This window comes from Denticeps clupeoides, chromosome 3, assembly GCF_900700375.1.
Source record: "Denticeps clupeoides chromosome 3, fDenClu1.1, whole genome shotgun sequence".
Classification (NCBI taxonomy): Eukaryota; Metazoa; Chordata; class Actinopteri; order Clupeiformes; family Denticipitidae; genus Denticeps; species Denticeps clupeoides.
Window position 1 is genome coordinate 33,927,399 of NC_041709.1, and position 27,686 is coordinate 33,955,084.

General features: G+C 40.3%; 3 protein-coding genes across 3 annotated transcripts in view; all 3 read right to left on the reverse strand.

Moving 5' to 3' along the window:
• Positions 1-27,686, reverse strand: part of LOC114785464 (zinc finger protein 493-like) — a 478,845-nt gene that overhangs the window by 107,524 nt on the left and 343,635 nt on the right. The gene's annotated exons all lie outside the window — the stretch shown is intronic.
• Positions 8,523-20,672, reverse strand: LOC114786057 (zinc finger protein 345-like). The gene is made up of 6 exons (XM_028972845.1): positions 20,660-20,672; positions 18,639-18,689; positions 17,803-17,895; positions 12,643-15,483; positions 8,681-9,099; positions 8,523-8,577 (listed from the first exon to the last, which is right to left on the reverse strand). The coding sequence occupies exons 1-4, from the start codon at positions 20,670-20,672 to the stop codon at positions 13,109-13,111; spliced, it is 2,532 nt and encodes an 843-aa protein (XP_028828678.1). The 3' UTR covers positions 8,523-8,577; positions 8,681-9,099; positions 12,643-13,108.
• On the reverse strand, positions 20,106-27,581 carry LOC114787037 (zinc finger protein 664-like; the record flags this gene model as incomplete). The annotated part of the gene is made up of 4 exons (XM_028974757.1): positions 20,106-20,997; positions 21,713-22,899; positions 26,195-26,287; positions 27,518-27,581. Coding segments are annotated over 4 exons (1,374 nt in total), but the record flags the coding sequence as incomplete, so codon positions are not given.

A 27,686-nucleotide genomic window follows, 5' to 3' on the forward strand; every position in this document is an offset into this window, starting at 1 on the left:
TTCCGGACTATGCGGCTAAAAAAAAAAAACACAAAAACCTTTTAATACATTTTCTGAATAAATAAAGAGTATTTTTTAAATGGTTTCAAATAAAATCAGAAAAATAAAGCAGTCCTCGCTTCTCATGCCACAGAAGTGAAAGATATATGTACATTGTGTAATTACATCATTGTAAAACACGAAGAGAAGACAGAGCCATTATTATAGTTAACTTACAAAGGCAAACCAATTATTCATATTACAACAACTTTACCCCCCTCTTGAAACTGCATATATCTCGGAGCGATGATGTTTCAAATGCTTTGCTAGATTTGTAATGCTGCTCGGTTTGAAAGCAACCACTTTGAAGCGGTCACCGATTCCATTCGTCTGTGACGTCAGCATGGAGAGCGGGCTGTCTCTCAGACCTCCTGGTATTTTCATCCTGGTGATATCCTCCAGGTAAATTCAGTTGAGTGCGGATCTAAGGTCATGGTCATTTGAGGAAATGAGGACATCATCTGCTAGATTAATGGCATTTATCAGACTTCCTTATCTATAGCGACTATCAATCAGTAGTTACAGGAACAGTCCCCCTGGAGACACTCAGGGTTAAGTGTCTTGCTCAGGGACACAATGGTGGGATTTAAACTGGGTCTTCTGGTACAAAGGCAAGTGCATTACCCACTAGGCTACTACCACCTACAGACCCTGTAGTTGTGGCGAGTCAACGTACTTGATCATACTCACCAGTCACAAGCATTTCTCAGTGTGGAAGTGTAGAATTCTACAAGGCAGTCCTGTACATCTGTGGTTCCAGATGGTGTGCAGGACTGTGATGGAGAGGAGTAGCACAAGATCATTCGTTTCACTCCATCTGAGAGGGTGGGGAGATTTTGGTAGCTGGAATAACGGCTGTAATATTTATAAATGTTGAAAGGACTGCAGAGGGGGTCATATGTTCCACCTCAACCAGAACCAACACAGCCTCTCCACAGCACATCTCCACCAATACAAGTGAAGCGGTACCAGCCAGCAGCGAGGTTGGAATCGTTCTCTGGCCAGCCATGGAAAAGAAAAGGAATTAAGCCCAAATTCAGTCAGGGGTCTGAGAGGTTTGAGAACGGCAAACAGGCATCTAAAAAAATTATATCACAGTCTGATATGGAGCAGGACATAAACAGATTGTATGGACAGCAGAAAAAATGTCTGTGGCCCCCTGTCTATCCAGAATCTGTTCCTATCAAGAACCAGAAAGGGCACAGAAGATCATCAGATTTTTACTATATTGTATATTGTTGTTGTTCCTTATAATGTGTTTGAAAGACACCACCAAATTCCTTGTATGTGTTCACTCAAACACTTGGCCAAAAAACACAATTCTGATAAAGTATTGGTCTAAAAAGATGGAATTTAACAAGGGTGTGTACACTTTTTATATCAACTGAATCTATAGTTTTATACATTGGTATGATGTTCTAAAGCAATGTGTACTCAACTCACCTGAACAGACTTCATCTTCCAACTTTCACTTCAATTCCTGTTAATCACAGTAATTTACCACGAAGTATAGGTGTGATAAGATCTGATTTCTTAAGTTCAACAACTGCTATACACTTGTAGAGCTTTTCATCAGTATGTTCACGTTGATGATATTTGAGTTGACCCAATGTTGATAAGAATTTAGACTGAACAGTGCACTTGTGGAGATCAGCAGTATGTGTAGTCTTGTGTCTTCTAAGGCCTGATGCACATGAAAAACTCTATCCACATTGTACACACTGGTAAAGCTTCGCTCCAGATCTCTCCAGTAGCAGTCTTGAGTCTTGAATATGTATCTTTTTGTGTCTTTAAAGGTTAAATGACCGCACAAAACTCTTCCCACATTGAACACACTGGTAGGGCTTCTCTCCCGTATGTGTCCGTTCATGTTTTGTCAGGGTTCCCGCGTCTGCAAACCTCTTCCTACATTGTACACACTGGTAGGGCTTCTCTCCAGTATGTACCTTTTGGTGTCTTTTAAGGTGTGGTGCTTCTGAAAAACTCTTCCCACATTGTGCACACTGGTAGGGCTTTTCTCCAGTATGTGTCCTCTTGTGTGTTATAATGTGTGATGCTTCTGCAAACCTCTTCCCACATTGTTCATACTGGAAGGGTTTTTCTCCAGTATGTGCTCTCTCATGTACTTTAAGGGATCCTGCTTGTGTAAAACTCTTCCCACAATGTACACATTGGTAGGGCTTCTCTCCAGTATGTGTCCTCTTGTGTGTTCTAAGGTGTGATGCTTGTGCAAAACTCTTCCCACATTGTACACACTGGTAAGGTTTTTCTCCAGTATGTGCCCTCTCATGTATTTTAAGGGCTAGTGCTTTTGCAAAACTCTTCCCACACTCTTCACACTGGTAGGGCTTCTCTTTAGAATTGTTTTTCTTTCGTGTTTCAAGGATCTTCACTTGTCTTAAACTGTTGTCATACTTGTTGAACTGGTGCAACTTTTCTTCAGTTTCCTCTTTACACCTTTGGTCATCGAATTTGCTTTCTGTAAAAAAAACAATTTGAATGAATTGAATGAAGCCAACAAAAATATTTTTGAACCTGATTAATCAAATGAAATTTTAAGCAGGGGTTTTGGACACAATGACTGAAGAATAAAGAGGACACAGGACACAGTGTTTCAGAGTGATTACAGCGCTGTGCTTTAGACTGTCACCTCCGGTACTGCACTGTTTAGTGTGTTTGTCGTTAGCTGCTCTCATTCTTAAAAACTTAAAGGATTACTTTTCATCAACAAAGCAAAGAAATGGCTCCCTATGGCGCCTGACATACGCTCAAATGTAAAAGTGCTGGCGAAAAATAACCGTAGATATTTAGAAACGTAGATCAGTCAGAAATAACTAGAGATAATTATATAGAGATACTTGAAATGGCTAAAACAATATCGGATGAACTAATCTGCTCCGGCCCACTACCCCAGTATCAGTGTAGCAATGAGACCTGTAGCAGGCTCCTTGATATAAATTGCCAGTTGTCATAGTGGTGTCCAAAAAAAGGGGGTTTTATCAATAACAGGCCAACTTTTCGGGAGAAGCCTGGTCTTTCTGGGCGAGATGGCATCCACCCCAACTGGGAGGGTGCCATCCAAGTTATCTTAAAATCTGGCTCAGTCTTAGAATCGTAAGACAAGTAACGAATCTTCCTTGTCAGAGCCAAGATCAGGCGGCAGACAGACTGGCTAAACCGAGCGTCTGCCATTTGCACAGAGCTGCCACCCACCATGTACACTATTGACACTGTGTCTTTACCCCGCTCTATTAAAACAAGAGATACAACAAGAAATAGAAAGATTAATAATAAATTAATAATGCTGACATTGTGTCTATTCCTCGGGTCTGTTTCAGCAACTTACTACCCGTTACAATCATTCCTATTAAAAAGTACCACCAGAATCTGGACCCACTTTCCACAGAATCTGGACCCACTTCAGTTTGGCCGAACCACTCCACAGACAATGCAGTCTCCTCTGCCCTTCACACAACCCTCTCCCACCTAGACAAAAAAAGACACTTATGCCAGAATGCTGTTTATCGACTTCAGCTCAGCATTCAATACCGTTGTCCCTCAGAAGCTGGTGACGAAGTTGGACCTGCTGGGAATAAGCTCTGCAGCTGGATCTTGGACTTCCTAACAGACAGGCCTCAGTCTCTGTCTATAGGACATAACACCTCCAAGGTAGTCAGACTGAGCACAGGTTCCCCGCAGGGATGCTGCTCCGCCCACTGCTGTTCAGTCTGCTGACACACGACTGTGCTGCACAGTACAGTTCCAGCCACAACATCAAGTTCACAGATGACAGAACAGTAGTGGGCCTCAACACCAACAACGATGAGTCTGCCTACAGAGAGGAGATAAAACATCTGGTGGATTGGTGCCGGAGCAACAACCTGACTCTCAATGTCACCAAGAGATGGTAGTCAACTTCAGGGAGAAACTGTTCCCACCCCACTGCACATCGATGGATCTGCTGTTGACCTCTCCTGGAACCTCAACACCACCTCCACCACCAAAAAAGCCCAGCAACATCTGCACTTCCTCAGAAAGCTGAAGAAGTCCAACCTCCCTCCTCCCATCCTCAAATCATTCTACTGGGGGACCATTGAGATGCTACATCGCTGTCTGGTACGGGAACTGTACTGTCACTGAACAGAAGGCCCTGCAGCTGATGGTGAAGACACCAGAGCGCATCATGGAGGTTCTACTTCCACCCATCTCCCAGCTCTATGAGAAGCACCTCATCTGTCGAGCTTGGAACATAATGAAGGACACTGACCACCCCTTACATGCCCTGATCTCCATCCTACCATCTGGAACTGTACCTGCCAGACACTGCAATCCAACATTATGTCTTGTTTTTTCCTGTTCATTGTACAGAAAAGTTTTACTTTTCTCTTATGGATATCTGTACTGTATTTAAGTTTTAGTTAGTATAGTTTAAACATTATTTCAATACACGGTATACTGTGTATAGTGTTGTACTGAACAAATCCTGAACCTTGCACCAGCTCCTCCAATATAAGAATAGGATTATTAAACGTTAGAACAATGCTCATTGTTAATTAAGTTATTATTGATCAGGGTCTTGATGTTCTGTGCCTAACCTAAACTTGGTTAAAACAAAACGAATTTGTAGCCTTAAATGAGTCTAGGCCTCCAGGATACAGCTATGGACACCAACTGCGCTTATCTGGAAGAACAAGTGGCGTCAAAGGTTATAACAATAACCTCAGTATTGCACATAAACCTGGACATAGATTCAATTCTTTTTAGACTCTCTATACAAACATGACCTAAGAAGTCTCACAAAATAAAAATTAGTTTGTTCCACTAATTATTATTTATAGACCCTGGTTGGTTTCTTTCGGATTGGAAGAATCCTGGCTGTTTTAAAGGCAGATGGTACATGGCTGGATGTGATTGAGCTTTTTATGATATAAGAAATGAAAGGGGTGAGGTCAGGAGAGATGGCTTAGAGCATTTGTATCTGGTACAGCAACTGCAACACTGCAAAAGCCTACAGAAGATAATCAAAAGACAGCTGAGAAACTCATTGGGATGCCTCTCACCCAACTACTAGACACATTTTACAAACACAGCCTCATGCAGGAACCCTGACGACAAACAGCTTTTACCCCATATTATATTTTTATCATATTATATCATACACTGTATACACTATATACAGTCATGGCCAAAGGTTTTGAGAATGAAATACTGTTTTTCACAAAGTTTCCTGCTTCCATTTTTCTTATGGCAGTTGCAAATAAAACCAGAATGCTATGAAGAGTGATCCGATAAATTGTAAAGTCCCTCTTTGCCATGAAAATAAACATTTTCCTAAATAAATAATGCATTTCAGCCTTGCCACATAAGTAAAAATAAAGTGAAGTGATTGTCACATGTGATACACAGCAGCACAGCGTACAGTGAAATTTAATCCATCACCCTGAGTGAGAAGTGGGCAGCCATGACAGGCGCCTGGGGAGCAGTGTATGGGGACAGTGCTTTGCTCAGTGGCACCTCAGTGGCACCTTGACAGATCGGGATTCGAACCGGCAACCTTCTGATTACGGGGCCGCTTCCTTAACCGCTAGGCCACCACTGCCCCAAAAGGAGATCACTTCAGTGATCATTTCGTTAACACAGGTGAGAGTGTTGACCAGCACAATGCTGGAGATCATCCTGTCATGCTGATTGAGTTAGAATAGCAGACTTGATGCTTTAAAAGGAGGTTGATGCTTGAAATCATTGTTCTTCCATTGTTAACCGTTGTTACCTGCAGGGAAACACATGCAGTCGTTATTGCATTGCATAAAAAAAAAATTGCACCAAATTTCACCATTTATTGGATGTTCAAAAACGTTGTGAAGAAGGCTACAGAGTAAGAGATGATTCATCTGTGGGATCAGGGTGCCACCAGCGCCGAGCTAGTTCAGGGTGTGAGTGCATCTGCCTGCAAAGTGGGGGAAGGACTTTTACAGGATGGCCCAGGCAGCAAAAAAAAAAACACTTCTCTCCAAGAAAATTAAAGGACATAGTGATAATCTGCTAAAAGTACAGAGATTGGACTGCTGAGGACTGAGGCCATTATCTCTCATGAAGCCCCTTGCCGATTGTTTGGGCCATCTGGACAAATGGTTGTCCATAGAAGAAAAAGTGCGCACTACCATCAGTCCGGTCTTGTGCCAACAGTAAAGCATCTTGAGACCATTCATGTGTGGGGCTGCTTCTCATCCAAGAAATGGTACCAAAACATCCTCCAACGGCAACGTCTCCCAACCATCCAAGAACAGTTTGATGAAGAACAATCTCTTTTCCAGCATAAAACTAAGTGTTTTCGGAGAACAAAATATTGAAATTTAATCCAATTGGAAACTTGTGATCAATCGTCAAGAGGTGGATGGACAAACAAAAACCCACAAATTCTGCCAAACCCCAAGCACTGCCTATGAAGGAATGAGTAGCAATCACTCAGGATTTGGCCCAGAAGTTGATTGACAGCATGCCAGGGCTAATTGGCGAGGTTTTTGGGGGAAAAAAGGGCCAACACTGCAAATATTGACTTTTTGCATAAACTTGATGTCAATAAACAAAAAATTAAAAAAATGATATCATTCTTGTCAAATGTGTCCATACACCACAGAAACAACTAACAAAAAGATCTAAAAACAAAGCAAACTTTAAGAAGACCAATATTTGTGTCATTCTCAAAACTTTTGGAATACTAAACACTACGGGTAAAAATTAATGCAGTGCAGAACATAATCAATTAAATCATATGACATCGCTTGGTGATTTTCTGGTGGCGGCATAAACATTCTTGCTAAAAAGTAGGGCTTGTGGTACTATTCCATTTGCACAAACGAATACGAAATTGATGGCTGCCTGATCTTAGTACAGTGTAGCTCTGGATCAGCGTTTCACACTGTGCAGTGCTGCATGTATTTTCACGCAGCCAATAAAATCAAAGCAGACTAGTGTCATATTTGCCACTTCGAAACACACAAATAGAGAAAAAATAGGATCGGGGTGGTAGTAGCCTAGTGGGTAACACACTCGCCTATGAACCAGAAGACCCAGGTTCAAATCCCACTTACTACCAATGTGTCCCTGAGCAAGACATTTAACCCTAAGTTGCTCCAGGGGAACTGTCCCTGTAACTACTGATTGTAAGTCGCTCTGGATAAGGGCGTCTGATAAATGCTGTAAATGTAAATCTGCGTGTCCAGAGATCTACAGATTATCGTCTTACCGGGAGATTTCAAAAACATGCATGGTTTTTTTTGTGCTGAGCGTGTGCCATGGACGTTTTGAACCAGGTGTTTTTCTGCCGTTTGTGGCTTCAGGCTGTAACAGGTTTGGATCAGTGTATAGTGGAAGAAACACTGGTGACGCGGGCAAAGAAAGGAAACCTGCCAGGAAGAAAGAGAATCTCACGCCGCTGATGGGGTTTCCATCACGCTCTTTATTTATTATGCTTACAGCATCTCGGTTCCACCATGCGTTGGTAACCGCTCGTGCATGAGACATGGACATTACACGTACCAAACATTGCTGCTTTTATTTAATATTAAACGAAATAATAAAGGGAAGCAGGAGCTTGGATAAGTCTGCTCAGTTCCTCTGCTCGGTGGAAAGTCAGTCTGCATCAGGACCGGGGCAGACAACTAACTCCGCCCACATCATAGTGCCATGTGCTTTTAAAGGAGAACAACCAGTATATATACACGACTGCTATAAGCGAGCGTGGACTGAACACCAACAGTTTTTCTGCTCATTGTAGCAAACCAAAGCATCCACACAGGAGTACGAGACCTTAACTCTTGTATTGAAAACATCATGGGACAATGCAGAAAATCTCTGGGATGCATCGTGCTGCATCGAATCTTGAGACCAGTGAAAGTTCACACCTCTACTAAATACAGTGCTCAAAACAAATAAAAGGGAACACAAAATTAAGACAGCGTACATCTGAATGAATGACATTTTTATTAAATACACACAAAATCACACAAAAATTATTAACCAATGGAGGTCTGGATTTGGGGTCACACTCAAAATTAAAATGGAAAAAACACACTACAGGCTGATCCAACTTTGATATAATGTCCTTAAATCTGTTCAAAATGAGGCTCAGTAGTGTGTGTGTGTGTGTGTGTGTGTGTGGTCTCCACGTGCCTGTATGACCTCCCTACAATGCCTGGACATGCTCCTGATGAGGTGGCGGATGGTCTCCTGAGGGATCTCCTTCGTCTTGCAGGATCTGCTGACACACTCCAGCCACATGAGGTCTGGCATTGTCTTAGGAGGAACCCAGGGCCAACCGCACCAGCATATGGTCTCATGAGGGGTCTGAGGAACTCATCTTGGTACCGAATGGCTCATCAGGCTACCTCTGGCAAGCACATGGAGGGGTGTGCAGCCATCCAAAGAAATGCCACCCACACCATTACTGACCCACTGCCAAACCAGTCATGCTGGAGGATGTTGCAGGCAGCAGAACATTCTCCATGGCGTCTCCAGACTGGTGTCACCTGCTTTCATCTGTGAAGAGCACAGGGCACCAGTGGTGAATTTGCCAATCTTGGTGTTCTCTGGCAAATGCCAAACATGCTGCACGGTGTTGGGCTATAAGCACAACTCCCACCTGTGGACGTCAGGCTCTCATACCTCCCTCGTGGAGTCTGTTTCTGACTGTTTGAGCAGACCTGCTGGAGATCATTTTGCCGGCTCTGGCAGTGTTCCTCCTGTTCCTCCTTGCACAAAGGTGGAGGTAGCGGACCTGCTCCTTCGGCCTCCTCCACATCTCCTGTTTTAGTGTTCACCACCTGCAGAACCACTCCTTTATTGGCGATGTCTTGCTAATTACACCAGGTATAATTTCCACACGTTGTTTTGTCCATTTGCACAACAGATTGTGAAACTGATTGTCAATCAGCCTGAGTGTGATTGACTTGGAGTTACATTGTGTGTCTGAATAGACTTCATCATCCAACTCCTTCTTCAAATAAATTCCTGCTGTTTCCAGCATTTTACTGGAATCTAATGACATTCCTGGTCCAACATCTATGACAAGAATACAGAGAAAATTGTAAAGTGTCTGCATTAAACGTTTGGGGTAAAAATATAAATATTATATAAAAATATATATATTCTGAGAACATTTTCATTGTATTGTGCTTTAAGGAACCAACCTCAATTTTCAAAATAATTTTAAACTGTATACTTAATAGCAAAAAAAAAAAAAAAAAAAACAAAAAAAAAAAAAACAGACTAGTAATAATAATTCTTCATCCAGTATAAAACACACCAGTTAAATATATTTTATTATTAAAAAGGAAAAAATCACTATGTTAAAGATGTATATAAAAGATACACAGACACAAACCCGCTCAAAATGATCGGCTTCTGAACACCATAAATGTTTTTGCTGCGTTTTGCAGCTGCCTTCGATTACCGTGTCACTGGTGTTTGCTTGATGCCATTTAACACTCGCCACTGTTTAACATGTTTAAGATTTAATCAGAAATTGATGACAAGAAAATTATGCATGAAGCGTTTATTTGATGCCATCTGAACGCTGGTGCTGCAGATGTAAACAGAAGCAGATTCGTCAAACGGCAGCAGATTCGTCAATTTCATAAAGGGACTCCAAGTGACACAGGAGGCTCTGGATAATCATCAAATAAAACGAAACGAAACAATCGCGTGTGTTCATTTTATTAAGACTATTTGATTTGGTATAAAGGTCTGTTTTTAAAAGTTTTATTAGAACACTGAAATTGAAATTGCATTGAAATCAACTTGATTAATCTGAGCGTCCTTCTCATTTCTTATTTTTAATCAAGTAACAGCCTTCCTCATAAACTCATAATTATGTGGCATAGTCACAAACAACACTTGTTGGAGTAATAGGAGAGGGGTGGCTCGCTTAACGTGCCTGTTAAAAACTGTTGTAGCCTGATGGCAATTTCCGTGAATGGGCAGATTCAAAACTGCAATTTAATTCTTTTTTAGCAAGTTGATGTGCTTGATCATATTCACCAGTCACAAGATTTTCTCAATGTGGAAGAGCTTAACCCTTGTACCCCTATACTCAGAAATACCCTCTCGCCATCTTCATGTACAAAAATGTACACACACAAAAATTGATATAAAATCCTCATACATCAATATTTTCCTAAATCACTTAATCAACTTAAGGCCTTTACCAAAGGTTCAAACATTTAAACCTTTAATGACTAAATTTAAATGATTAAAGTAATTGAAATAATTTATTTATTAAATTAAAACAATGAATTAATAAATATTTTCCTATAATAAATGGTTAAAATAAATATGTATAAAACAAATAGTAAGGGGTGGTGTCAAAGACAAACAACAAAATTGATTTGATTGCATTATTATTTTTTGTATAAAGTCCCTTTGACACCTTTGTGGCCAAAATGCCCAATTCACTTAAATAGAAATCACATTGTTTTTCTCTCTACAATCTAGGGCTACAACCACGAATTGAGAAAATCGATAAAAAATGATTACAAAAAGAGTCGGTAAACAAATTTCAAGACCTGGACCTGCTGGTCTCCTGCTGGAAATGACCTGAACTAAACTAAAAAACACACTTATGCACACACACCCGCAAAAACCACTCTTAGTTTACCCCGGTGGACAGCATAACATAATATATATATTTTTTAATATAAAATCCTGAAAATTTAATGCTTCACCATTTTGGAAAGGGCTTAAGTTTGCATAAGTGAATTATGAAATACTGATATATGAGGATTTTATGACAGACTTTGGTGCATGTATATTTTGGCCACAAGGAAGTCCAGAGGCATTACTTTACACTACACAAAAAATACAAATGCAGTCAAATATTTTATTTTTTGTAGATCTTTCACATCAAAAGTCTCTAATTACCACCAATGCCTCACCCCATTAATTATATGGATTTTTAATACAATTGGAATTGTAGGAGTGCACCAGGAGTGCATAAGGGTGCAAAATGCATAATCATCCAGAATATGGATGACATCTAAAAATTTGGCCAAAAATAAGCTTTCCTAGAGAAATTCATGCCACAAGCTCAGGCAGAGCCAGAAGGCTTGCAAATAAAAAAAATTGAAAAAATGAACAAAAATGTCTGATAGAATCCTGCAAGACGGTACTATAATACATCTGTGGTTCCAGCTGTAATAAAAAAGGAGTAGCACATGTTCATGCTCTTCACTCTGTCTGAGAGGCTGGGGAGATTTTGGTTAAAACATTTACAGCTGAAGATAGAAATTCTCTTTGAAGATCCATGTGAAAAACCTAAAGTATAATCTGCTCACTTTACTGAGTACTTTACTTTACTTTACTTTACTCAGCAGACGCTTTTATCCAAAGCGACTTACAAGAGGAAGACATCAGCAATTCTCATCCGGTTTCTATAGATTTTGAGTTACAAAACTAAGAGCCCTGATACGACCTAACTTGTCAGGAAAAGAAATAAATTATAAAGATGTGAAAATTACATGAACATAGGTGTATAGACAATAAAAATGGGTGTAACCCATTCTTGGATGAAACATTTCATACTTAACAAACTTTAAATAATTACTTATCAATACTGTACTTCAACATGTACCTTGTAAAATAATAATAATAATAATAGGGTGGCAGTAGCCTAGTGGGTAACACACTCACCTATGAACCAGAAGACCCAGGTTCAAATCCCACTTACTACCATCGTGTCCCTGAGAAAGATACTTAACCCTAAGTTGCTTCAGGGGGGGACTGTCCCTGTAACTACTGATTGTAAGTCGCTCTGGATAAGGGCGTCTGATAAATGCTGTAAATGTAAATCTAAAAATTATTTATTAAATTATTTACATAAACTTACCGTGCACCAGAAACAATCATAAATTCAAAAATTTAAGAAATAAATTAGATCCTAAAATAAATATTATTTGTACTATTATAAAATACTATTATAACCATTTTGTTTTGATGAAAAATTTGTTTTCAATTTAGTAACAAAATAAATCAATTGTACCCTAAGCTGTACCCATGATCTTGTATTAAAGAGAGGGAATACTGCTCAAAACTATGAATGAACACATGTGGAATTATGTACTTAACAAAAAGTGGAGACCTGGCCTCCACAGTCACCGGACCTGAACCCAATCGAGATGGTTTGGGGTGAACTGGACCGCAGAGTGAAGGCTGTTTTTAGTTATTTCTCCTTTTTTTTTTGTTAAGTACATAACTCCACGTGTTAATTCATAGTTCTGATGCCTTCAGTGAAAATCTACCAATATATACACACACACACACACACACACACTCACACAGTGGGCACAGCTATTTTTCCACTCTTTGTTATATTGTAGCCATTTGCTAAAAAAAATGTTCAAGTTATTTTTTCCTCATTAATGTACACACAGCAACCCACATTGACAGAAAAACACAGAATTGTTGCCATTTTGCAGATTTATTAACAAAAACTGAAATATCACATGGTCCTAAGTATTCAGACTCTTTGCTCAGTATTAAGTAGACGCAGCCTTTTGATCTAATTCCGCCATGAGTCTTTTTGGGAAAGCTGCAATATGTTATTCATACCTGGTTGGGGATCCTCTGCCATTCCTCCTTGCAAATCCTCTCCAGTTCTGGCAGGTTGGACAGCAAATGTTGGTGGACAGCCATTTATAGGTCTCTCCAGAGATGCTCGATTAGGTTTAAGTCAGGGTTCTGGCTGGGCTGGAACAGTCACAGAGTTGTTGTGAAACCATCCTTCATTAGTTTAACTGTGTGTTTAAGGTCGTTGCCTTATTGGAAAGTAAACCTTCAGCCCAAAGGTCAGCCAGAGGCCCGACCTTCAGCCCAGAGGTTCTAATCACTCTGGAGAAGGTTTTCTCCATCTACAGATTTATACAGTGGTATGATGCTCTGAAATAAAAAAAATGACATATGTAACTGAGCACATTTCTTTATAATGTATGCAGAATGTATGCCTTTCAGATAAATACATTATTATCTCATCCCCAGAGTATGGACTCATCTACAATTCCTACTAATATCCAGATAACTACACACCCCCACAACCGTTTACACTCAACTCATCTAAACAGACTTCATCATCAAACTCTTTCTTCACATCAATTCTTGTTGGTTCCAATAATTTACCAAAATGTACAGGTATGATATCAGATTTCTTCAGTCTAACAACTGCTATACACTTGAAGAGCTTGTCATCATTATGTTCATGTTGATGATATTTCAGTTGACCCAATGTTGTTAAGAATTTAGACTGAACAGTGCACTGGTAGAGATTTGCAGTTTGTGTCGTCTTGTGTCTTCTAAGGTCTGATGCACCTGAACATCTCTTCCCACATTGAACACACTGGAAGGGCTTCTCTCCAGTTCTCTCCAGTAGCAGTATTGAGTCTTGAGTATGTATCTTTTTGTGTCTTTCAAGGATAGATACTCGTGCAAAACTCTTCCCACATTGAACACACTGGAAGGGCTTTTCTCCCGTATGTGTCCTCTTGTGTGTTATAAGCTGTGATGCTCGTGTAAAATTCTTCCCACATTCTACACACGCGTAGGGCTTCTCTCCAGTTCTCTCCAGTAGCAATCTTGAGTCTTGAGTATGTATCTTTTTGTGTCTTTTAAGGATAGATACTCGTGCAAAACTCTTCCCACATTGAACACACTGGTAGGGCTTTTCTCCCGTATGTGTCCTATTGTGTCTTAAAAGGGTTCCTGCTTCTGCAAAAGTCTTCCCACATTGTACACACTGGTATGGCTTCTCTCCAGTATGTACCTTTTTGTGTCTTTTAAGTTGTGGTGCTTCTGCAAATGTCTTCCCACATTGTACACACTGATAGGGCTTCTCTCCAGTATGTGTCCTCATGTGAGTTATGAGGTGTGATGCTTGTGCAAAACTCTTCCCACATTGTTCACACTGGTAGGGCTTCTCTCCAGTATGTGCCCTCTCATGAATTTTAAGGGTTCCTGCTTGCGCAAAACTCTTCCCACATTGTTCACACTGGAAGGGCTTCTCTCCAGTATGTGTCCTCATGTGTGTTATGAGGTGTGGTGCCTCTTTAAAACTCTTCCCACATTGTACACACTGATGGGTTTTTTCTCTAGTATGTGTCCTCTTGTGTTTTCTAAGGTTCACTGCTTGTGTAAAACTCTTTCCACATTGAACACACTGGTAAAGCTTCTCTCCCATTCTCTCCAGTAGCAGTTTTGAGTCTTGAGTATGTATCTTTTTGTGTCTTTTAAGGATAGATACTCGTGCAAAACTCTTCCCACATTGTACACACTGGTAGGGCTTTTCTCCTGTATGTGTCCTATTGTGTCTTAAAAGGGTTCCTGCTTCTGCAAACCTCTTCCCACATTGTAAACACTGGTATGGCTTCTCTCCAGTATGTACCTTTTGGTGTCTTTTAAGTTGTGGTGCTTCTGCAAAATTCTTCCCACATTGTACACACTGGTAGGGCTTCTCTCCAGTATGTGTCCTCTTGTGTGTTATAAGGTGTGATGCTTGTGCAAAACTCTTCCCACATTGTACACACTGGTATGGTTTTTCTCCAGTATGTGCCCTCTCATGTATTTTAAGGGATCCTGCTTGTGTAAAACTCTTCCCACATTGTACACATTGGAAGGGCTTTTCTCCATTATGTGTCTTCTTGTGTTTTTTAAGAGCTCCTGCTTTTGTAAAACTTTTCCCACACTCTTCACACTGGTAGGGCTTATCTCCAGTTCTCTGCAGTATCAGTTTTGAGTCTTGAGTTAAGTCTTGAGTATGTATCTTCATGTGTCTTTTAAAGCGTCGTGCTTGTGTAAAAATCTTCCCACAGTGTATACACTGGAAGGGCTTCTCTTCAGTTTTCTCCAGTCTTGAGTCTTGAGTATGTATCTTCTTGTGTCTTTTAAGGATAGATACTCGTGCAAAACTCTTCCCACATTGAACACACCCATAGGGCTTTTCTCCCGTATGTGTCCTTTTATGCCTTATAAGGGTTTCGGATTCTGCAAACATCTTCCCACATTGAACACACTGGTAGGGTCTCTCTCCAGTATGTACCTTTTTGTGTCTTTTAAGTTGTGTTGCTTCTGCAAAACTCTTCCCACATTGCACACACCGGTAGGGCCTCTCTCCAGTATGTGTTCGCTTATGTATTTTAAGGATTCCTGCTTGTGAAAAACTCTTACCACATTGTCCACACTGATATGGTTTTTCTCTAGCACGTGTCCTCTTGTGTTTTTTAAGGGCTCCTGCTTTTGCAAAACTCTTCCCACACTCTTCAGACTGGTAAGGCTTCTCTTTTGAATAGTTTCTCTGTTGTGTTTCAGGGATCTTCACTTGTTTTAAACTGTTGTCACCCTTGTTGAACTGGTGAAACTTTTCTTCAGTTTCCTCTTTACAGCTTTGATCATCGAATTTGCTTTCTGTAAAAGAAAGCCACCAAAAACATGTTTGAACTTGATCACTCAAATGACATTACATTTTAATCAGGGGTACATTATTTGCTTTGATGTGCAACAGTGTTTTGAATACTGTACCATGCTCTTACCACTTGTAATTTTATTTGGACAAAATGTATTTCTCATTGCTCTTGTGTCTATGTCCTTTTGTGTTGTGGATGTCATTACAAAAGCAATTTCCTATGAGATTAATTTAAGCTTTCTAATTCTGATTTTAAAGAGATCTTCACTACACCCTGCCCAGATATTGCTCATGCATGGCCCGATTCAGTCTGTGTCAGAGGTAGAGCAGCATGACTTAATAATAGGTGAACCTAACGCCACTACTTTAACAATTTAGCTTCACAATTTAGCATGGTGAACTTGGCCAAATTTAGAGTGAATTGGACAAATGGCCTAAAATCGTTGTTTCAAATTCCAAAATGTTTAGAGCACCAAAAAGTGCAAAAACTTGCTACAATAATAATAATGAAAATAATCCTTACAAGAACTTATGTGGAGAGTCAACACCACCTGGCTGATCCAAAAAGCTCAACAGAAACTACATTTACTGCGGAGTCTGAAACAGGCGAGTCCACCCCGCCATCTGCACCACATTCTACAAAAGCACAATCAAGAGCATCCTGACCAGCTGCATTAGTGTCTCGTAAGGCACTTCTGACCGCAAGAGCCTACAGAGGATAGTGAACACAGCTGAGAACATCATTGGGAGGCCTCTTGCCCCACTACTGAACACATTTCACGAAAGCAGTCTCAAGCAGGACCCCTCACACCGCTCACATGGACTTCCAAACTTCTGTCCTCTGGAAGAAGATACTGCAGCGTCAGAGCCAGATCTGCCAGGTTGACAAACAGCTTTTATGGCAAGACAGTCCAGCTCCTCAATACACTGCCACCAGGACCATCCATATCCCCTCAACCACTGCTGAAGCCATAAATCATCAGCAGAACTCACATACAGGCAACAGTTTATGTTGCAAACTGCACTAAGCATTTTTATTGAAGTATCGTACCCTGCACTTTAATTTCTGACTACCGCACACTGTACTGCTGTATTATTATTAGCTTGCTCAGGAATAACAGCAGGCGGGTGTGAGGGCATCTGCACGCATAGTGAGGCAAAGACTTTTGGAGGATGACCTGGTGTCAAGAAGGGCATCAAAGAAGTCACTTCTCTCTAAGACAAACAACAAGGACAGACTGATATTCTACAAAAAGTAGGCTACCGGGGCAGTGGTGGCCTAGTGGTTAGGGAAGCGGCCCCGTAATCAGAATGTTGCCGGTTCGAATCCCGGGCTGCCAAGGGTGCCACTGAGGTGTCACCAAGCAAATCACCGTCCTCACACACTGCTCCCCGGGCGCCTGTCATGGCTGCCCACTGCTCACTCAGGGTGATGGGTTAAATGCAGAGGACAAATTTCACTGTGTGCACCATGTGCTGTGCTGCTGTATATCACATGTGACAATCACTTCACTTTATTAAGTACAGGGATTGGACTGCAGAGGACTGGGGTAAAGTCATTTTCTGTGATGAAACCCCTTTTCGATCGTTAGGGGCATCTGGAAAAATGATTGTCCAAAGAAGAAAAGTCCAGCTGCTGGGTTGTTGCCTTCCTACTTCCTCCTCCGCGTCTCCTGATGTACTGGCCTGTCTCTTTGTAGAAACTCCATGCTCTGGACACTACGCGGACAGACACAGCAAACCTTCTTGCCACAACTTGCATTGATGTGCCATCGTGGATGAGCTGCACTACCTGAGCCACTTGTGTAGACTCTGTCTCATACTACCACTAGAGTGAAAGCACCGGCAGCATTCAAAAGTGACCAAAACATCACCCTAAGAACTGAACATAGGAACTGAGAAGTGGTCTGTGGTCACCTCCTGCAAAACCACGCCTTTATTAAGGATGTCTTTCTAATTGCCTATAATTTCCACCTGTTGTCCATTCCATTTGCACAATAGCATGTGAAATTGATTGTCAGTGTTGCTTCCTAAGTGGAAAGTTTGATTCCACAGAAGTGTGATTGACCTAGAGTTTGACATTAATCTAATGCCGCTAATATAGAAACCATCAAGAAGTCTGGAAGGAATCTTGCGCAAAATAGGAATTCCCTGGGTAAGAGGACACTTATTAAATTTCTGGTCCTACTCCTTCTTTCTTAATGAAACACCTCTACCAGCTGTGGGCTGCAAACTTCTGTGGGTCTCCCTAGTCATTCATGGTTTAGTGATGTGCTTATCCACAGCAACACAGCTCTGTATATGAACAGAACTCCACTCACCTGAATATTCTTCACCATCCAACTCCTTCTTCACATGTATTCCTTTTGTTTCCAGTATTTTTCTGGAATCTGATGATATTCCTGGTCCAACATCTATGACAATGATACAGAGAAAATAACAATTTTCATTTCACCTCATAATGAAATTGTGATTGAGGGTTTTGTAAAGTGTCTGCATTAACACTGTGTAACATTGTGATATATTCTGCAAACAGGATTAATCTGGTGGTCTCTTCCCACATTCTACACACTGGTAAATCTTCTCTGTAAAATAGTTTTTCTGTTGTGTGTCAAGGATCTTCACCGTGAGCAGTGAAAGGCTGTCCGGGGAGCAGTGTGTGGGGACAGTGCTTTGCCCAGTGGCAACCTGGTTCCTTAACTGCTAGGCCGCCACCACCACAAAGGCAGACCCAACAAATAAATGGGATTCGACATAAAAAACATTTGCCAATTGCAGTGTGTAGAGAAAGAGAAGGTCTATAATGATGTTTAGCTGCTGCAGCAGTGACATGGCCGCTGTACATGTCACCTGATGAGGCAGGACTCAGCTGTTCACACACACTATACACAGGACCAAAAAAATTAAATAGTCACCTGATATAAAGTCTACCAAAAAATTGGGAAAAATACTTTTTTGTAGTACAGCATAGACTGGACCTGCAAAAACACCCACAAACAGTCAAAGACTCAAATCAGGAAAAGAGAAAAGAAGCAAACTAACGTGACAACTGGTGAGGCCAAAATTTCACCAAAAATAGTCAGGTGCTCCACTGATTTCAGACAGAAAAGTAAAAAGAATTACCAGAAGAGACCTGAATCTTTTTGACTCCACTCACCTGAATATTCTTCATCATCTGACTCTTTCTTCACAACAATTCCTGCTGGTTCCAGTATTTTACTGCAGTTCAGAGATGTGATGGTATCTGGTGATATTTCTGGTTTAACATGTGTGCTGCTCTGGTCTACACTCCTCAGATCAGCAGGTAACAGAGACAGACTGGGATCCATCTTGGGACCTTGGAATGAAGCAGAAGGTTCTTTCAACTTATCACCAATAATCATTCTAGAATTATTTTCTGCAGGACACACAACATTCATAGTATTCCTAACAACATTCATATAAAACACACATATATAGACAAAGCAGTTTTCTGATATTACATAAAGACAAAGTCACCATTATAAATGATTCCCAGGAGATTCCTCAGTTGCTGCTAATTTTACAGCGAGCACAACCAACTCCAGCTTCTCTCTATTCACATAAAAAGGCTTGTAGCTCATGTGAGCTGCTGCAGTCTTTTACAGACAATCACAGCAGAGTGTTTTCTTATTTAAATGTGATTGTTGATGTTGGAAATGTGTTGGATAAAGAACAGTGAAGAAAAAGTCTCCACATTAAAAGTGTGAATGATCCCAGACATCAGTATGAATGAGCATTTAGCTGCTAACGTGAAACTACTTTAGCATAACTGTATCTGTTGCTGTTAAACCTGTTCACCAGCCCGCTGGACACAAACTACTTACATTTAAGCTTTTTAAAAACCAATAAAAAGTGTCAGAAGAACATTTGGAAGTCTGACCCGAGTCTGTGTAGAGCGAGTTTAATTTATCCCGATCCTCCCTCACCAGACCGCCGCTTTAAACAGTCAGAATAACACATGTTTCTACATTTTATTACATTTTATGTGGAATAAAACTACTTACTAATACCCAAAATCTGCAAAGCTGCAAAAACGGATCATTTACGTCAGCAGGGTGACTCGCGCGTGCACTTGTTTGTGTTTTACTTGGTTTTCCTGCAGATGAAAACAGAAGCAGATTCGTCAAACGGCAGCAGATTCGTCAATTTCAGAAAGCGACTGAGAATGAGCGAGTGAGACAGGAAGCTCTGGATAATCATCAAATAAAACGAAACGAAACGAAACAAATGTGCTGCAGTGGGCTAAAGTGAAAGTGATTGTCATAACACTGCACACAACGTAATGTGTCCTCTGCTTTTAACAATCACCCTTAGTGAGCAGTGGGCAGCCATCAGGGAGCAGTGTGTGGGGATGATGCTTTGCTCAGTGGCACCTTAGTTTCGAAACGGGGTTTGAAACAGACAACCTTCTGATTACGGAAGATTTAACTGCTAGGCCACCACTGCCCCAAAGTAAGAGTCAATAGATTTATACAGTGAACAAGACCAGAGATACTACCTCTGAAGTGTCTCAGCATTAGGCTGATAATTTCAGACTCAATATTAATGATAGTGCATGATACTATTTTCAATACTACAGGGAGAAAAAACAAACACAGGGACATTTTTATAACTTTTTTTAATAAATGAAGAATATTTTTAAATAAACAGTATATGTACACTACATAAAGAAATTAATAAATCTATAAATTGATAAATATGTTTTAAATGTTTTGCTAAATTTGTAATGCTACTCGGTTTGATAGCGACAACTTTGAAGCGGTCACCGATTCTGTTCGTCTGCAACGTCAGCATGAAGAGTGGGCTGTTTCTCAGTCCTCCAGTTACATTTATCCTGGTGATATCCGCCAGGTAAATTCATTTGAGTGCGGATCTAAGGTCATGGTCATTTGAGGCAATGAGGACATCATCTGCTAGATTTTATTAACATTTACACCATTTATCTGACTCCCTTATTCAGAGCGACTATCAAAAAGTAGTTACAGGAACAGTCCCCCTGGAGACACTTAGGGTTAAGTGTCTTGTTCAGGGTCACAATAGTAGTAAGTGGGATTGAAACTGGGTCTTTTGGTTAAAAGGTGAGTGCGTTACCCACTAGGCTACTACCACCTACAGACCCTGTAGTTGTGGCGAGTCAACGTACTTGATCATACTCACCAGTCACAAGCATTTCTCAGTGTGGAAGTGTAGAATTCTACAAGGCAGTCCTGTACATCTGTGGTTCCAGACAGTGTGCAGGACTGTGGACAAGTTCATTCGCTTCACTCCATCTGAGAGGGTGGGGAGATATTGGTAGCTGGAATAACGGCTGTAATTTTAATAAATGTTGAAAGGACTGCAGAGGGGGTCATCTGTTCCACCTCGAACAGAACCAACACAGCCTCTCCACAGCACATCTCCACCAATACCAGTTGGAATCGATCCATGGAAAAGAAAGGGAATTAAGCCCAAATTCAGTCAGAGGTCTAAGAAGTTTGTGGATGGTAGACAGGGATCTGGAAGAAAAAATTACAGCTGAGGACAGAAATTCTCTGTGAAGATCCATCTGAAAAACCTAAATTATATAAATTATAACCAACTCACTTTACTGAGTAAATTATAATGTGTGAAAATTACATTAACATAAGTGTATTGATGATAAACAGTATGTGTACCCCATACTTGAGATTTGGTACAAAGCATGTCCTACATAATAAACTTTGAATAATTTTCTTAGCGATATTGTATTTCAGCATGTTCCTTGTAATTAAAAACTATTAATTAATAGTTCTCAATTTAGTATCCTGACATAACAGTTGTAAAACAGTTGAAAAGTTAGGGTTAAAACAAACACACTGTACTGTAAGATGTACCCCTAACTCACAATCTTGTATTTAAACTGGTAAGGAATACTGCTCAAGCACTGGTAACTGGTTAAAGTTACCAGTTTTTTCTATTTAGATACATTTATTACACATTATTACTATTTAATAAAGTGTTTTGACTATAACACTCCAAAGCCACTCTAAAATAAAACTAAATTGTAATTATCACAGAAAAAGTTTGAATAGCTTAAAAAAAGAAAAAGACATTGGCTACTCACTATGAGTACATGGTGAAAATAAATAAATCTTACTTCATCAATTCTGAAATCACATGATTCTCATTTGTCTTCAATAAACAATGTGTTTGAAATTAGCACTTTATTTTAATTGATATATATCAACTTACCTGAACATCATCCACTTCTTTCTTCACATCAGATCTTGTTGGTTCCAGTAATTTACCACAATGTATAGGTGTGATGATATCTGATTTCTTTAGTTCAACGACTGCTATACACTTGTAGAGCTTTTCATCACTACGTTCATGTTGACCCAATGTTTTTACGTATTTAGAATAAAGAGTACTTTGGTAGAGATTTGAAGTATGTGTCCTCTTGTGTCTTCTAAGAAGTGATGCACATGAAAAACTCTTCCCACATTGTACACACTGGTAGGGCTTCTCTCCCGTATGTGTCATATTGTGTCTTCTAAGGGTTCCTGCTTCTGCAAACCTCTTCCCACATTGAACACACTGATAGGGCTTCTCTCCAGTATGTACCTTTTTGTGTCTTTTAAGTTGTGGTGCTTCAGCAAAACTCTTCCCACATTGTACACACTGGTAGGGCTTCTCTCCAGTATGTGTCCTCTTGTGTGTTATAAGGTGTGATGCTTGAGCAAAACTCTTCCCACATTGTACACATTGGTAGGGCTTTTCTCCAGTATGTGCCCTCTCATGTATTTTAAGGGTTCCTGCTTGTGTAAAACTCTTCCCACACTGTACACACTGGTGGGGTTTTTCTCCAGTATGTGTCTTCTTGTGTGTTTTAAGGGCTCCTGTTTGTGTAAAACTCTTCCCACACTCTTCACACTGGTAGGGCTTCTCTCCAGTTCTCTCCAGTAACATTCTTGATTCTTGAGTATGTACCTTGCTGTGTCTTTTAAGTTGTGGTGCTTCTGCAAAACTCTTCCCACATTGTAAACACCGGTAGGGCTTCTCTCCAGTATGCGTTCTCTTGTGTCTTCTAAGGGTTCCTGCTTCTGCAAACCTCTTACCACATTGTACACACTGGTAGGGCTTCTCTCCAGTATGTACCTTTTTGTGTCTTTTAAGGTGTGGTCCATCTGCAAAACTCTTCCCACATTGTACACACTGGTAGGGTTTTTCTTCAGTATGTGTCCTCTTGTGTTTTTTAAGGGCTCCAGCTTTTGTAAAACTCTTCCCACACTCTTCACACTGGTAAGGCTTCTTCTTTGAATAGTTTCTCTGTTGTGTTTCGAGAATCTTCACTTGTTTTAAACTGTTGTCATACTTGTTAAACTGGTGCAACTTTTCTTCAGTTTCCTCTTTACACCTTTGATTGTCTAATTTGTTTTCTGTAAAAAGAAACATTTTAAAACCACCAAAAACATATTTGAACTTGATCAATCAAATGACATGACATTTTAAGCAGGGGTTTTGAACACAATGACTGAAGAATAAAGAGGATATTGAAGCACAGGACAATAGTTTTCGTTTAACTATTAACACAATTGCTCAAAGTATACAATAATAAGGAAAAAAGCCTTTTACTACAGGCGTGGAAAATGTTTTGCTTATTTTCACAAAATGAATAATTTCTTTCTATATTTTGGGTGCATCTATATTAAATATTAAGTCCTTGGGTTCTTAGCACCATGGGAGTGTTAATGGAGATCCTTCTCATTTTATGTGTGGTAGGGTGGTAGTAGCCTAGGGGTAACACACTCGCCTACAAACCAGAAGACCCAGGTTCAAATCCCACTTACTACCATCGTGTCTCTGAGCAAGACACTTAACCCTGAGTGTCTCCAGGGGGGGACTGTCCTTGTAACTACTGATTGTAAGTCTGATAAATGTTGTAAATGAAATGAATATGTTTTCCTTTCAGGCCTGAAGGGGGCGGTACTTCTTGATTGCTGGCTCCACCTACAGTCTGATGGCTCATCTGCTGCCAAGGTATATGAGGACAAAAGCCTATAGTGCTTGTGGAGGTGTTTGGAGTGGTGTTGGTTAATAGAGAGAAGAAGAGAGTCAGAGTTGTGCTTTGTTCCTTGTTCTTGTCTCTAGTGAGGTTCTCCATCCTATTTGTACCCTCGTCTGCCTGTGGGTGTACTTGTATGTGCGTGAATTCCAGCAATGGTGAGATGAAGCCTCATGAGGCATCAAACCACCTGAGCCAACTGGCCAGGTGTATAATTACACAAAATGTATGACCAAACCACTCCTACGTGTTCCTAGATCCAGGCTCAAACATGCAGGTGATCTATCATTTGCAGTTGCAGCTCCCAGACTATGAACTTAACTGCCTCTGCACATCAGATATTATTTTATCATATTTTTAAGTCACGTCTAAAAATGCATTTTTTTATAAATTGGCTTTTAATTTAGGTACACTGCCCTTCACACAACCCTCTCACACCTCAAAAAAAACAACAAAAAAAACTGAAGCCAGAATGCTGTTTATTGACATATACATCAGAAGCTGGTGAGGAAGTTGGACCTGCTAGGAATAAGCTCTCCACTTGGATCTTGGACTTCCTAACAGACAGGCCTCAGTCTGTGTCTATAGGAAATAACACCTCCAAGGTCCTCAGACTGAGCACAGGTTCCCCGCAGGGATGCTGCACAGCACACTACTGTTCACTCTGCTGACAAACGACTGTGCTGCACAGTACAGTTCCAACCACATCAAGTTCACAGATGACACAACAGTAATGGGGCTCTGCCTACAGAGAGGAGATAAAACATCTGGTGGACTCGTGCCGCAATGTCACCAAGACGAAAGAAACGGTTGCCAACGTCATGAAGAAACAGACTGTCCCCACCCCACTACACATCGATGGATCTGCTGTTGAGATCACCAGCAGCGTCAAGTTCCTGGGTGTGCACATAAAAATATATATATGTATGTACACACTAAACTAAACTATACTAACTAAAACTTAAATACTGTACAGGCTATAAAAGAAAATTGTAAAACTTTCTGTACACTGAACAAGGACAAAACAATATGTAAGATGCTTGTAAGTGGATATGTTGGATATTTCAAACAGCACACAAGACGAGACAAACATGTGCAAAATGAATTGAGATGTGCATAAGACTGGAAGTGTATTGTTGGTGAGTTTAACAGTGAGACATTTTACATTTACATAGGTGAGTGTGTTACCCACTAGGCTACTACCACCCAGTGCATTGGCAGTGCATTGAGAGATCTGACTGCTTGGGGGGAAAAGCTCTTGCAGCGTCTGGCAGTTACAGTTCGGAACTGCCTGCCAGATGGTAGGAGGGCGAACAAGGCATCTGCTTATAACCACCACCCTTGGTGAGCAGTGGGCAGCCATGACAGGCGCCCAGGAAGCAGTGTGTGGGGGTAGTGTACACACAGGTAGTGTGCTTTGCATTTAAAACTGGACATAATAGCGGAGTGTTTTTACACACCACTTTCCTGGTGGAAAAGAAATACGGGTACACTACCTTACATTTATGGCATTTATCAGACGCCCTTATCCAGAGCGACTTACAATCAGTATTTACAGGGACAGTCTCCCTGGAGCAACTTAGGGTTAAGTGTCTTGCTCAGGGACACAATGGTAGTAAGTGGGATTTGAACCCGGGTCTTCTGGTTCATAGGCGAGTGTGTTACCCACTAGGCTACTACCACCCGTATGTACCCGTATTTCTTTTCCACCAGGAAAGTGGTGTGTAAAAACACTCCGCTATTATGTCCAGTTTTAAATGCAAAGCACACTACCTGTGTGTACACTACCCCCACACACTGCTCAACTATCAGAGTTTGCGAGGATGTGCATTGCTGTGCATTGCTGCATCAAGCTGTGCATCTGAAATAGTTTTCAGCGCTGCATGGTACATTGACGCTCAAGAATCAGGAAGACGTTGATATATTAGTGTTTCTTTTATGAAACTCTGGAAATGGCAAAAAATTATTTAAGGAACAGTGCAGGCAAGTGAAGTTTTGGGTGAAAATTAGTAAGTGAAATTGTTACATTTTTTTGTAAACATGTTCTTCTCACACCCTGGGATGTTGGGATTTGGGAATGCTTGTGATTTATTTAGTTATTTCATTAGTATTTCAAAAGTTTACAATGTCTTGGTTTTGTTTTATTTTATAATAATATGAAGTTTATAAGTTTATAAACAAGAAGAATGTGTTATTCAGTCATGTTTGTTTAATTATTGTTTGTTATTAATAAAAATAGCTTGTTGTTCAATTCATGTTTTTGTGTTTTGCTTTGGTACCGAGAACCGTGGATTTTCACTGGTATTGCTACCGAATAATGAAATTTTGGTACCGTGACAACACTAATTGAAAGTGTTCTCTGCTGCTATATCACAGTCTGGTACAGGAACAGCACTGTTTTTTACCACTGCACCATGGGAGGTCATTTTTATACACTGTATACTGTTGTACTGACAATAAACCTCTCGAGTCTAATCAAACTCTTTTACCTTTTATGACCTTTTAGAGGGTAGTTGTTCAAAACAAGTGGGTGGGTGGATTCTCATGGGTGGATTCTGGGCCTTCTCCTCCTTTTAAGATTCAAGGTTTACTGACAGTAAAACGCCTGATGTGCTTATCCACAGCAACACAGTCAATACAGTTATTTATATCAACGGAACTCCCCTCACCTGAATATTCTTCATCATCCAAATCTTTCTTCACATCAATTCCTGTTGGTTCCAGTATTTTACTGGAATCTGATGATATTCCTGCCCCAACATCTATGAAAATGATACAGAGAAAATGACTGTTTTCATATCACCTCAAAATGATTTCTTATTAAACTGTGATTGAGGGTTTTGTAAAGCGTAAAACATTAAAAGGGGTGTGAAAATGGTGATATATTCTGCAAACATTTTCATTGTATTGTGCTTTAAGGAAAAAACAGCAATTTGCTAAATGATTTTGGACTGTATACCTAGTAGCAGAAACAAGTACTAGTAATAATAATACTTCACCCGAAAAAAAACACAGGTAGCGACAATATGAAGAGAAAGAGGAGACTCACTGCTGCTCATTTTCATATGAACTAGTATCAGTCAAAAGTTTATTATTATTAAAATAGAAAAACCCACCACACTAAACATGTATATAAATGATTATAGTGCTTCATCCACACATGAGGTAGAAATGATCGGCTTCTGAACATCAGCTTCAAGAACGGATTGTAGTTGCCTTTGATTGGCGTTTCACTATATTAAATGCTTACATTTGATTTCATTTACCTGAATGAGGTTGAGGTTGAAGTTTATTGTCATATGTACAAAGTACAGTGTACAGAGCACAATGAAATTCTTACTTCTCCCTCTCCCACGTAGACAGAACATAGAACATGATACATAGAAGACTTAGAAGACAAAGTGCAGGTGCAGTAAAAAAAAGTCACAGAAGGGTGAATATATCTAAGTTGCATAAAAAAAGTGATTGTGCATAATTTAAGTGACAGTGCAGTGCATACTATGTGTTTTATAGCCTGATGGCACTGGGGTAGAAACTGTTCCTGAATCGTGATGTGCGTGTGTGAATTGTCCTGAGTCTCTTGCCTGATGGCAGGAAAGTAAAAAATGACAGTGCAAGAATGCAGTGTGTAGAGAAAGCGAAGGTCTGTAATGAATTTTGGCAGCTGCAGCAGTGACATGACAGCAGTGTACATGTCACCTGATGAGGCTGTTCACACACACTAGACAAAAAAATTAAATAGTCAGCTAATATAAAGTCCACCAAAAGATTAGGAAATTGGGAAAATACTTTTGTAGTACAGCATAGACTGGACCCGCAAAAACACCCACGAACAGTCAACAGAGGACACATCAGGAACAGAGAAAAGAAGCAAACTAGCACTAGTGGGGCCAAAATTTCACCAAAAAAAGTCAGGTGCTCCCCACAAGATTTCAGACAGAGAAGTGAAAAGAATTATCAGAGGAGACCTGAATATTTTTGACTCCACTCACCTGAATATTCTTCATCATCCGACTCTTTCTTCACGACAATTATTTTACCGCAGTTCAGAGATGTGATGGTATCTGCTGATATTTCTGGTTTTACATGTGTGGTGCTCTGGTCTACACTCCTCAGATCAGCAGGTAACAGAGACAGACTGGGATCCATCTTGGGACCTTG